The sequence below is a fragment of the Nyctereutes procyonoides genome, unplaced genomic scaffold, assembly GCF_905146905.1.
Source record: "Nyctereutes procyonoides isolate TBG_1078 unplaced genomic scaffold, NYPRO_anot_genome, whole genome shotgun sequence".
NCBI lineage: Eukaryota > Metazoa > Chordata > Mammalia > Carnivora > Canidae > Nyctereutes > Nyctereutes procyonoides.
Genome location: NW_026575146.1, coordinates 52,015,571 through 52,029,443, shown reverse-complemented (window position 1 = coordinate 52,029,443; position 13,873 = coordinate 52,015,571). Strand labels below are relative to the sequence as shown.

Genomic DNA, 13,873 nt, shown 5'->3' with positions numbered 1-13,873 from the left:
CACACACACACACACACGAATAACAGTGCCAGTTAATTAGTTAATTCACTAAATTGATTATTCAAGGGCAGCTCGGGTGGCGCAGCAGTTTAGCGCCACCTTCAGTCCAGGGCCTGATCCTGGGGTCCTTGGATGGAGTCCTATGTCGGGCTCCCTGCATGGAGCCTGCTTCTCCCTCTGCCTGTGTCTCTGCCTCTCTCTCTCTCTCATGAATAAATAAATAAAATCTTTTTTAAAAAAATGATTATTCAAGACCCTTTTTAAGACACTTTTTTTGGGCTGTTTTGAAACGTGTTTTATGTATAAAGTGCATGGATCTTAGGTGTGTACATTGATAAATTTTAACAAGTCTATAAAACTATGTAACCAACATACCAATGAAGATATAAAACATTCCTATCAGCCTAGAAAGTTCCTTTGTGCCCCTTCCAGTCACTTTCCAGCCCCTCATCCACTGTTTAATTTTTTCTACACTTGATCTTAGCCATAAGACCAAGAAGTGATTAATTTTTTCCCTACCACATAGATAACTTCTACCTATTTTTAAATGTGGTGTGACTGGAGTAAATAACTCTTGTGCCTGAGTTCTTTATTCATCATGATATTTTTGAGATTTGTCCATATTGTTGTTTATATCAGTAGTTGTTTTTCTTTTTTATTGCCAAATAGTATTCTATTGTGTCCATATACCAGAGTTTATCTCTTTTCCTGTGATTTTTTGATTGTTTCCAGTTTGAGGCTCCTATGCATAAGGCTGCTATAAATATTTTTGTACAATGGTGTTTTTGTTAAGCATGTGTTTTGTTTCAGTTGGGTAAATAGCAGGAGTTAAATTGCTCACTAAGATCCTTCTATTTTAACCAGATCTACTTCTCTCTTCCTCCTCAGCCCCCATTCTCTCTCTCTCTCTCTCTCTCTCTCTCTCTCTCTCTCTCACACACACACACACACACACACACACACACACACACACACACACACACAGATATCCTCATTCACCCCTAATCTGCTCAACTACATTATAATCTCTTTGAAGACAAGAAAATGTCTTATTTCTCTTTGGACCTCCCACAAGGCTTAGGAGTGTTTTTAAAACTAATCAGATACTTGGGAGATATTATTTGATTGAACAATTCAACTACATGAAGAAATCACACTGCCATTCATTTCATGGTGGTAGAGACCGTAAAAGCCTGAGGTATCCTGAGAGGTCAGCAACTAATGCCTGAAAGGAATCCATAGTTTGTCCTCCCTCTCTGCGTGCCCCCTGCATTGTAGGCTCATTTAATGCTACCTTCTTGCCATACTAACTTGTCACTGCTCATCACTGCCAAAGTGAAGTAAGAGTTCTGTCCTGTGGAGCACCTGGCTGGCTCAGCGGTTGAGCATCTGCCTTAGGTTCAGGTCGTGATCCTGGGGTCCTGGGATCAAGTCCCACACCAGGCTTCCTGCATGGAGCCTGCTTCTCCCTCTGCCTATCTCTGCCTCTCTCTCTCTTTGTGTCTCTTATGAATAAATACATAAAATCTTAAAAAAAAAATTCTGTCCTACTAAGGGTAGTGACCAAGAGTACTGAGGCCTGCAGATGAACTGCCTGGATTTGAATTTAGACTCCAAAGCTAATTGAATGATAACTTTTGTTCAAGCTATTTACATTTCCTAGTTTTGAGTTTCTCCTATGTAAATGAATATAACAATACTACTTCATAAGTCTGCTGTGAGCACTGCATCATCATAACTACTATTTTTTGGAGTGCTTTTTATTATCCAGGCACTGCTTTTACACATGCTAACAATCCTTACAACACCCCTATGGTGCTACTACTGTCTCCATTTTATACATAAGGGAAAACTGACTCACAAAGAAGTTAAATAACACATCGATTATCCCACTGCTCCTTTATGATGGGATCTGAATTCAAAATCAGTCTGAGTCAAGAAGTATATACTTAACTCCTGTAATAAACTGCCTGGGGCAGCCCCGGTGGCTCAGCGGTTTAGCGCCACCTGCAGCCCAGGGTGTGGAGACCCAGGACCCAGTCCCACATCGGGCTCCCAGCATGGAGCCTGCTTCTCCCTCTGCCTGTGTCTCTGCCCCTCTCTCTCTGTGTCTCTCATGAATAAATAAATAAAATCTTTTAAAAAAATAAAAAATAAACCATAAACTGCCTCCCACAAGTAAGCTGATGCATGTGAATGCTGTGCCCTGTACATGCATCTCTTCAGGAAACATCACTGTCACCACCATCAACATTTTTGTCACCATTCCCAGTTCCCATTTCTTTAAAAATAAAGCACTTTATAGATACCCCTGGCTTTGTTTGTCTTTCAGTTAGGTGGTATACATTTGAACTGGCAGCATAAGGGATTTTTTGTTACATCAAGTTTTGAGCTCAAGTTCCTTATATTAAAATATAATTAATATTTTCTCAGTGTGATGGTGGCGGTGGTACTTACTGTCTTCTAACAAATACCTGTTTGTGTCTGTTAGTTTGGGGCTGCCTCGATTCTGTGGGTAGTGCCTTTGAAAACTCTTTTTTAAAAAAGATTTTATTATTTATTTGAGAGAGAGAGAATGCATGCATGTACATGGAAGAGAAAGAGAGGGAGAGAGAGAGAGGGAGAGAGAGAGAGAGAACAGGAACATCAACAGAGAGAGAAGCAGAGGGAAAGGGAGAAGCAGGCTCCCTATAACAGGTGGCCCAACCCTGGGATCATGGACCTGAGCTGAAGGTGGACACCTAACCAACTGAGCCACCCAGGTGCCCCTGAAAACTCTTAAAAATGTCTTTCCAGGACTTTCTGTTATGAGAATCAGTGGAAATATGAAAGTTAATCGGTTGGCCAGAGTAACATCAGGAGTGACCAGCAGCACCTGGAGAAGGCCATCATAGCACTGCAACTGTGTCTTCACTTACACCACTTACCCCCTGATAGTCTCATCTCTAAGATTGTCTGTCCCTAACCAGCCTCAGTTTGCTCTTGCTGCTTCATTCCAGAACTCAGCCCCTATGTCCCATGGGAAAGGACTAGATTTCTTGTAGTCAGCCAAGGGCAAGACTACCACTGAGTCTGGCATTGTGGCCACTCTGCCATCAGCAGTCATCCTTAGTGACCTAGGAGTAATTCCTCAGTATGCCTCTAGAAGTTTAAATCTCTTCTTTCTCATCTTTGCTCTTCATCCTACAACCTCCAATTATGAGAACGAAGTCATGAGATGTCTTGTTCCATGACTGCTATGATTCTACTCAGTGGATCACCTTGGGTTAACCTCATACCAGCCATTCCAGTGTAGGAGCTGTATCTTTCCCAGCAGAGCTTCACTTCTATTTCTTGATCTCTACATAACAAGAGAATTTACAATTGCCTGATTGCATTGGCTCTAAGCCTGTGTGAGGTGAGCAATTAAATCACTATGGAGAGAAAATGTCATATAAAGATACGGAAAATGATTGAAGATGTTATTAAATTCTTTTCCTCTTGTATTGATTTCCAGTGAGTTCTTCATGCCTGGGCTGGTTGATACACATATCCATGCCCCTCAGTACTCTTTTGCTGGGAGTAATGTAGACCTGCCACTTTTGGACTGGCTGACCAAGTACACGTTTCCCACAGAGCTCAAATTCCAGAACATCGACTTTGCTGAAGAAGTATATACCAGAGTTGTTGTAAGTATCTTGCTTGTGAGTGGTGGTGAGTTATGACCAAATCGCCTATAGATATATCCATTTTGGGGGGGGGGGCATATTTGAATTATAAAACACAGGCTGGAATGGACCATGGAGACTTTTTTAGTCTTTTCATAGCCCAGGGAGTGTGTGATCATCTACCTCAACTACATAAATAAGCTAACCCCTAGCAGAGAGAGAACTTGAATCCAAATCCCCAAGCCCCCAATCTGGTGGGTTCTCTTTACTCTCTGTCTGTTACTTTTTATGTTTTGAGTAACTAAATTTGAGTTTATTGCACGTGTGTGTTCCCTTGCTCCTGCCAATCCACAGTGCTGTTCTGGGGACCATATGGAATAGCTGTGTAACCTTTGGAAAGTTCTGTGACTCATTTTCCCCATCTGTAAAATAAAGTAGAGATAATGATAGTAACTACTTCTTGGGGTTGTTGTGATAAGTTAATATTTGCGAGGTTCTTAGAATAGTGCCTGACACATGGTAGGCGCTCTATATGTTTGCTTTTAAAAAATAGCCAAGGAAATTTAAAATTTAAATTTAAAATTACAGTTAGAAGGATATCACATTATTTTAGTAGGTTCCCAAGAAGGGAAAATAGGATGTTCCCCATAGCAGGGTATGTGGGACGGTGATGGGCATTAACACCACTAGAGGGAACTATGGAGCTAGTCTGGTCATTGCACAGTGACCATTGTGTATGCCAACCACTGGTGGAAGGCTCTGAAAATGACCTTCCACTCTCTCAAGGAAATCAGTCCCCTTCTTTCAACTCCATCCCTATGCCAAATCCACTCAGCAACCAGAAACAGCTTCTGCAGTTGAGAATACCCTCTGCAAATACCTCCTTATCTGACCACTACCTCTTGTCATGCAGCACACTTAGTCCGAATATTTCAGTATTGCTGTTGGACCCATTGATAGTTTTCCTTTGGAAGTGATGGCTATCTTCTATAGTGTCACTTCTAAAGGGACAGTATCATAACCCTATACAGTTACCTAGCCATTCTGCTATTTCCCCTGGTCTTGCATGATTCAAGCCTTGAGGAGTAAAAGTAAGTGCTGTCCTTTAAATGCTTAAATTACTTATGTATTAATTCAGTGTAATTGTGGATCTTACTTATTTAGCATGCATCCACATGACACCAGAAAAATTGAGAAGGACTCACACGGTGCATGAAGTTGCTGGGCCATTGTGTTAATGAATTGCATTAACTGCACCAAATCTTTTTATTCTCAAAATTTATTTATACCTCTCATTGTTCTAAAAAGAGCTTGACATATCTTCAAATAACATAGTATACAATGGAAGCAAATGAGTCACCAAAGCATGGCAAAGGAAAAAAGGGAGGAAAGAAAAAATAAAACTGAGAGATAAATGTTTGCAATGGGAGTCCATACGCTTGTTAGAATTTGTCACAAATACAGCTTTAAATTTCTAGCAGCTGACCCAGAGAGGGAAATAAATTTTGTAATTTACACTGTGTATATGATAAAGAATAAAATATTTGTTAAGGTAAAGCATTTTCATTCCTTATACTGATTTTCTTAAAAATTAGTTTCAATAATATTTTATCTAGATATATGCTCTGTTGTCAAAATGTATATTGTTAAGGTGCTATAATATTTTTTAAAAGCCCAAAAATATCTTTGTTTTATGTTTAGACATTTAGAATATCTAGAAACATATATCCTCAGGCAGTACTCCATAAAGGCTGTTTCTTATATCAGAGAGCTAAGTATTTAATGTCAGTGGTACAAAATAGATTTTATTCTTACAAATATTTGCGTTGCATATGTCTGTTTCTGATTATGAGCAGATAAGCCTGCGCACTTTAACAGTTGGATGTGCTGATGCTATGGTTGAAATCTGTATGCATTGAGATTTGTTAACTAGAACCTGTCCCTAGGCTGACGACTGCTCATGGCAATGCAAAGGGATGCTAAAACGACGGTACATATAATGAGGAACCAAGCCATTATTGTTTGTTTGTTTGTTTGTTTTACTTTCTCCCTCAGGAAACAGTCCTAGATCTATACTTCAGCAAATCAAGATCTCAGAGTTTTGCACCATAGATGACAGTGATCATTTAATCTGCAAATAATTTTAAAGTATACATTAACAAACATCTCCTGAGATTATTTAGAAAAAAAAAATCCCAGTAAAGCAAGCCTGGATGATCTGCCATTAAACATTGCAAACTGGGTGAGAGATTACAGTTTCAAATTGGATTGGAATGAACTAAAAAGACTGGAAGGTTCAGGAATCTATATTAATTATATAGCTTGTAGTCAAGGGATTGAAGAGTGGTAAATGTACCAAGATAAACGCGTTGCAGATATTCTGGGAAATAGAATGAATATGCTTACTCTATGGGGTTGTCAAAGATTCAGCTGATGAATCCAACTAATTGCAAAGAGGAATCAAATCACTAAAGTACAAGGCGAAGAGAAGGGGAACAGACCACTCTTCCTCCACTATGGCAGCCCACTGGAAATGCAAATCATCTACTCTGTGAAGAGGCCATTGCTACTGGCCTTGAAGTTTGTAGTCACCCTATGTTTGATGTCTGTTTTGAGCTCAAAAAGCTTAGTCTCAAAACTCTTCTTGTCAAGAATTGAAGGTTGAGGAACAATTGAGAAACACAACCTACAGTCTGATGTTGGTCTTATTAGATTCTGATAAATGGGAAAAATACAAACCTGTCACTAATGGATGAGTCCTCTTGAAAGCTTTTTATGAAGAATTAGGGTGGAATTGGGTCCAGGATGCCCAAATATAGAACAAATGAAGAAGGAAAGTGGCTGCATTCCTCTTCAGTAAGGTTTTATAGCCAGATTCATTTCTTTCAGTTATATTAGTCACACACATGTAGCTGGTGTGTTAAATGGGCTGAACTCAGTGGGAACCAGTAAGAGTAGCTCAGGGGTTCTTTTCTTTCTTCGATCTCTCCTTCCTTTTCCTTTTTTTTCTCTGTGGTTTCTCTCTGTCCTGTTCTTTAACTATAACTTGGGCCAATCCTTGAACTTTCTAGTTCCTTCTCGTCCAATTTCAAAGTGCAGTTTCTCAACTAGTGAAAGCTTCTCCCCTCCCTCCCTCTACCCCCATCAGAGGGAGGACTTACTGTGAGTGTCTGTGTGGCACTTCCATTATCCTTCTTGCTAAAGGGCTGACACTTTCCATTTTGAGTTCATCCTCAAGCCAAGATTTTAGAACGTTATGTAATATTTTGAGAACTTAGAAAATGTTAGATTATACTTCCATTTTAATTTTGAGTTCATTTTATTCTGGTTTGTGTAGGCAACTTGCGTGATTATTTTTCTTGGGATTTTGTTCGCTTTATTTTATGACCTGATCAAAAGGTCAATTTTTATGATTTTTCTGCCCACTTTTTAAAAGATTGTGTGTTCCCTGTCAATATGACATTTTAATGTCTCTATTAGATTGTTAAGAGTGTTAGACAAGCCTTCTACCATTTTTCAATATATCCTCCAACAAGACAAGAACCTTATGTATATTCCCTTCTTCATCCATACCTCTTACCACATCATATGTTCTATCATCTGAGGTTTGGTTCTAGTTTATTTTTTTCACCATCTACACTTAATTTAAAATAAGCTTTAGGAGTCCCTAGTTGCACAGTCAGTTAGGTGTCTGACTCATGCTTTTGGCTCAGGCCATGATCTCAGGTTGTGAGAGCAAACCCCAGGTCAGGCTCTGTGCTCAGCAGGGAGTCCGCTGAAGAGTCCCTCTCTCTGTGCTGCTCCCTCCCACTCTCCCTTTCTCTTTCACTCAATCAAATAAATAAATAAATCATTTTTAAAAGATTTTATTTATTCATGAGAGACACAGAAAGAGAGAGAGGCAGAGACACAGGCAGAGAGAGAAGCAGGCTCCATGCAGGGAGCCAGATGCGGGACTCTATCCCTGGACTCCAGGATCACACCCTGGGCTGAAGACAGGTGCTAAACCACTGAGCCACCCAGGGATCCCCTAAATAAATCTTTATAATAAAATAAACTTTAACTTTAAAATTTAATTCCACTTTATTTTTCAACATCTGTACTTAATTTAACAATGAGCTTTTTCTTTTGCTGCTTGGATCCCTGTCTTCTTTTGTATTCATTGTCTTGAAATATTAGCCTCTGATAATCATTTCCAATAAGGTAGGTGATAAACCTTCTAAATCCTTGAATTACTGAAAATGGTTTTACTTTGTTCTCTCAAATGATGTGCTTTAGCTGTAGAGAGAATTCCATTTGAAATTATTTGTTCATCAGCATCCAATGTGCTGGTGTCACTCTGACTCTCATTCCTTTCTGGCTAATTTGGGGCCTTCAAGATTTTCTCTTCATTCTTGACATTCTGTGATTTCATTATAGACCTTTTTTTCAGTTCATTCTTATAAATATATAGTTCTTTCAATATGAGAACTCCTGTCTTCCATCAGAGAAATTTCTCTCTCTCTCTTTCCTCCTCCATTCCCATATATTCTTCCCTCCAGTCTACATTTTTCTCTTGATAACTCTTGTTAGAAAAATATGGAAACATCTGTATATACTTTAGTGTCTCTTTCATGCTACATTAGTAGAGAATGCTGTGACCCAATTTTACAAATCATTAATTCACTCTTAACTGTTGCAATAGCCTGTTTCTCTTTCAAGGGTACAGTGTCCTGTTCTCTTCATCTAAGGCTGCTAATTTTAGTTCATTTTATGTCTCTTGTTGCTTTGTAATTCTGCTTCCTCGGGGGTTCATTCAACAGTTATTTCCTGGGCACACTGTGGAATTTAGGCATTTTTCTGGTTGCTGGAGATGGAATTCAATATCTCTGTCATGAAACTAGTAGCCTTTTTCCTGAATTTGTGATTCTGATGGAGGGTTTATCCTTATCTGTAACTGTCAGGCTCTAAACAACTCCAGCAGCCAGACATGTGTTATTTCATGTAAAAAGTATCTTAAACTTTGAAAAGATTGACATAAAGTCCAGATTTCCCAGTTCTCCCAACCTTTAGGACTAACTAATGTCACTGGGCTCTCACTTGTTTTTTTCAACAATTGGTTTAAGCTGAGTAGTGGCTGTTAAAATAGGGCATGTTCTTCCCTATTATCTTAAATGTGAAGTATTTTTTCCCCTGAGAGATTCTTTTTAAATTTGTCCTACAATCCTTTTATTGACTTTTAAATTTCATTTATAAAAAGCTTTACTGTCAGAGAGCTCTTCCTCTCTGATTTTCATAGCGTTATGTTCTTGTTTTGTGAATGCAGTATGTTCTTTTATTTAATTGAGAATGTTAATCATAATTTTTAAAAGATATTTATTTATTTTTATTTTTTTTAAAGATTTTATTTATTTATTCATGACAGAGAAAGAGAGAGAGAGACAGGCAGAGGGAGAAGCAGGCTCCATGCAGGGAGTCTGATGTGGGACTAGATCCCAGGTCTCCAGGATCACACCCTGGGCTGAAGGTGGCAACAAACTGCTGGGCCACTGGGGCTGCCCCCTTTTTATTTTATTGAGAGTGTACGTGTGAGTGGGGGAAGGACAGAGGGAGAAGGATACGGAGAGAAGTAGACTACCCGCTGAGCACAGAGTCTGACTCAGGACTCAATCCCACAACACTGAGCTCATAACATGAACTGAAATCAAGAGTCTGATGCTTAACCAACTGAGCCACCCAGGTGCCCCCATAGATTTTTTTGTAATCAAGCACCCTTCTTGCCTTATAGATTGCCTCTTTCCTCTGAGATATTTTTCCAGATTCTTTTTTCCTCCTTCTCTTTTTTATACGAACTTTCCTCCAATGTCTGTTGAACCTTAAACATATCTTTTGTACTTAAGTGTGATGCTCTAAAATGCTGATTGGAAATCTAGATGGGAGTACCACTTACTGACTAGTGAACTTCATTATAGGATGAAAAGTGAAGGCAATAAACAGCCTTTTCAACTATGGGCCCCAAATGCTATTTTAGGATATCTTCCTTCTACAGCCATTCTTCTCTAGGAAAGAGTTCCTCAGTCCTGCTAGGAGTGGTGGGAGTTGCATATGTGGCATTTTGAGGAAAGTGACCAAGGATTCAGAGGGTCAACCAGATTATCCACTTAAAATTCTTTTCAGTCTCTGCTGTACCTTGCCATATTGGGTGCCTAGTTTCTGATACTACTCCTTTTCTGCAAGAGCGGATCTCTCCTGCAAGAATCAGGTTGGGGTGGTTGGCTGATTTCAACAAAGACGAGGAGGATCCTGCCAGGGTTTAATCATCTGTATATAGACTGTCAGCCAATTTTCTGTTAACAGCTCTTTGCTTCTTTTTCCCCTTATAAAGTCACTTCCAGATTCTCATCCATGTCTTTTTTGTCTTCTAAGAACACGTAGAAATGTTTCCTCTGCTCATGTCTCTTTCTTGTGGGTTAATACATTTTATCCTCCTTTACTGTTAGTTTACTGGAAATTTGCTAAGGAAGGGAGATAAATACATGTGACTAATCTGCCAGGTTGAACTAGAAATCTGGCTGAATAATTTTGCCCTCTTCTATCTAGATGGAAAAATCTCATTATTCATCTCTTGATGCAATAAAGTTTGGATATCCTTAAATAATTCTAAAAAGCAAGGAATTAATTAGTATTACATTTTGTGAATTCTGCAACACAGAACGGTGTGAAATCTAGGAAATCAGAAGTACCAGCTTCTTCTCCAGCTCACACTTTCGGAATATAAATACTTTTGCCATTTACCTTAACTGTATTTCATATCAAGATGGCATCCCTTTAAGTAAAAACATTTTAAAATTAAAAACTAGAATTCTATTTTCATCTTTATTTGCCATGTGACTTTTCTGGGCACACGCGATTCATGGTTTTTGTGATTTATTTTTAGAGGAGAACACTAAAGAATGGAACAACCACAGCTTGTTACTTTGGAACAATTCACACTGACTCATCTCTGCTCCTTGCAGAAATTGCAGGTGAGGAAATTAAACCATGATTTATGGACACATCAAGCCAAGACAGTCAGACCATGCCCAGCAATGACTGATACATGTGGGCTGTACTGCCTTTTAATTGCTAGAATTTGAGTGCTGCACTTCTTGCAAGTAATTAGGTGTTTGTATATAGCCTTTGAATGTTTTTTATTGTGTAAGTAATATGATTATTTACTTATGGTTTTGATTCCAGAATGATGTGTATGGGTCTGAATTTTGTAGATGAATTTAGGGTGTTTACTAATTCTCACGGTGGCAACAGTTTAATGTATTATAATCCGCAGGCATGTCTTAGCTGTTGGCTAGACTTAGAACACTGTGCTAGATGATGGGAACACAATGAAATAGAACATAGTCTCTGCCCTTGAGGAGCCAGACAGGATTAACCAATTAATAACCACATGCCTTGATTAATAACTGTACTAACCGCTGCTTTGCTCTTGCTAGATGCCTGGCTTTGCACAAGGCATCCTATATGGATTATCTCAGCTCAGTTGCAAACAGTCTTTAGAAGTAGTTTTTTTTTTAAATTTTTATTTATTTATGATAGTCACACAGAGATAGAGAGAGAGGCAGAGACATAGGCAGAGGGAGAAGCAGGCTCCATGCACCGGGAGCCCGACGTGGGATTCGATCCCGGGTCTCCAGGATCGCACCCTGGGCCAAAGGCAGGCATAAACCGCTGTGCCACCCAGGGATCCCTAGAAGTAGTTGTTAATGTCCTTGCGTTATAGATGGATAAACTGATACTCAGAGGCCATAACATGCCCAAGTCACACAGCTAGTAAGCAGATATGAGATTGGCTTTAGATTAGTAATTCCAGGGGGCACCTGGGTGGCTCAGGTTGTGATAGACTCCAGGGTCCTGGGATTGAGTCCCACATCAGGCTCCTCACAGGGAGCCTGCTTCTCCCTCTTCCTGTGTCTCTGCCTCTGTGTGTCTCTCATGAAGAAAAAAATAAAATCTTAAAAAAAGAGATGAGTAATTCCAAAATTTGTATCTTGCACAGTGCCCAGAACATAGCAGATGATCAGTACGTACCATTGGCTGATGTGCTGGTACTTCTGCTTTTTAGCCAAAGTAGTTTCAGCCAGAGGCTTAAAGGGGAGCACTGAAAATATATATTGCTATTTTTGGGTGAGATAGAGGAAACTCAGAATTGGATCAACTGGAAAGAATTCATAGAGGGGGACTTTAAACGGCGCATTACAGGGACATCAAATGGGGATAGAGGAGAGTATTTTCCCAACAGGGGAAATGACATGGACAAAGGTGTGGCGACAGGGAAATCCATAGTGATACACAAAGCTGGGAACAGAGTGACTGACCTGGAGGACAGGATTCATTGCATGGTGGGTGGGAGAGGAGGCTGGGCAGATGGGATAGTTCAGATTGTGGACAGGTTCAAATATGCATCAGATGCTCAAAGATTTTGAGCCAGATGAGGTATGTGATAAAGGTGGTGTTTCAGGGAGGAGTAACTAATGGCTAGGTATTACAATGAATTACAGGGGAAAGAGAGAGGCAAAAAGACTTCTGCAAGACTCCTAGGACAGAGGCAGAGACATTGTACACAAAATTAATATTGCCCCACGTAGCTTCAACTTTCTAGCTGAAATAAAACTTCTGTAGCATCTCTAATGAGGAATAGGTTCCGGAAGTGCTGAGCGCTACTAGTAGTTCTAAATCAGATTCCCCACTGATGGCAATAATTGGCATTGCTACGGATAAGACGAGCAGCAGTATCTTTTCTAAGCTCTGCGTGCCAGACCCTTTATATACATTATTGAGTGTATTCCTCATAACCCTACATGTAACAGAAGACATTGGGCACATACAAGTTTAGACTGTAATCAGATATTATCACTGAGTCCTTAGTAATCCAAGGATTAATGAGTCAATAAAAGACCTTTATATCTTACAGAATTTGGTGTGGTTTTATTGCCATTGTTATTGTTCTTAAATGGTGTGATGATCTCACTTGACATTCTCACTTGTGTCTTCATAATGATTTTAATTTAAATGTGTTTCCTAAAGACTGGGGAAAATAGTCTTTTGGGGAGAAGACAACCTGACTTCAGATTCTGTTTGTGTGTGCCTCACAGATAAATTTGGGCAGCGGGCATTTGTGGGCAAAGTCTGCATGGATATGAATGCCACTGTTCCAGAATACAAGGAAACCACTGAGGCATCAATCAAGGAAACAGAGAGGTACATTTGTCCTGATTTATCTGGTGGGAGATCCCTCTGAGGCACTGATGGAGTTAGAGATAGGGAGCATTAACCTCTGTGGACCAGGAAGATAACGCACATGTCACTGTGTGGGTCTGCCTTCGTTTATGCAGTTGGTCTGCTCCTAAAGAAAGTGTCGCATGTCAATACTATTTTGAAGCCTCTGGGAATTTGCTATAGGAGTTTTAGGGCCAATCCCCTTGTGAAATGAACGATTCTTTTTAAAAGTTAATGATTTACCACTTCCCTCTTCTCTCTTATAGATGGGAGGCTTCTCCTATCCATTGAATTGCTTTAAGTGTATGTGGTCTGCGCATCAGATTACTTTTGGTTGTGGGGTCATCCTCTCATCTGAGGTCATGAGCTTTTGTTAATGCTCTTTTTAGATTACATTGGGATAAAATAGTGAAAGGGATTATAGGGAGAAGGAGAGAAAATGAGTGGGAAAAATCAGAGAAGGTGACAAAACATGAGAGACTCCTAACTCTGGGAAACGAACGAGGGGGAGTTGAAGGGGAGGTGGGTGGGGGGATGGGGTGACTGGGTGACAGGCACTGAGGGGGGCACTTGATGGGATGGGCACTGGGGGTTATAGTATATGTTGGCAAATCGAACTCCAATAAAAAATATACATAAAAAATAAATAAAATAATATTACATTGAGATAGTCTATGAATCCCAGAAGTACTTTATCGACATTTCTTTAATGGCTTTTCCATAGTCCCTTGAGGATTTTGATTTGACTAGGAATTGTGTTGTATGGCATTCAACATTCCAAGAGATGTAGAAGAGCATTCTTCCATTGTAAATCTTCCCCAGGACCTAACCTATCCTGATGCAAGTTTTAGAAGCCCAACTTTTCTACAGTTCCAAACATCCTCCACCTTAAATGTGTCCTCTGAAAAAGGGTGGCTTAGGAACTGCCACCAGCTCACAGAAAGGGCAAAGTGAGCACCTTCCTCTTATCATTG

General features: G+C 39.7%; 1 protein-coding gene across 2 annotated transcripts in view; it reads left to right on the top strand.

The window, feature by feature from the left end:
• GDA (guanine deaminase) overlaps positions 1–13,873 on the top strand; it is a 79,545-nt gene that overhangs the window by 37,963 nt on the left and 27,709 nt on the right. For both annotated transcript variants that reach the window (XM_055311112.1, XM_055311111.1), the window contains 3 exons: positions 3,497–3,668; positions 10,564–10,651; positions 12,776–12,881. In XM_055311112.1, the coding sequence (XP_055167087.1) occupies positions 3,497–3,668; positions 10,564–10,651; positions 12,776–12,881 (366 nt within the window). The remainder of the gene's footprint in view (positions 1–3,496; positions 3,669–10,563; positions 10,652–12,775; positions 12,882–13,873) is intronic.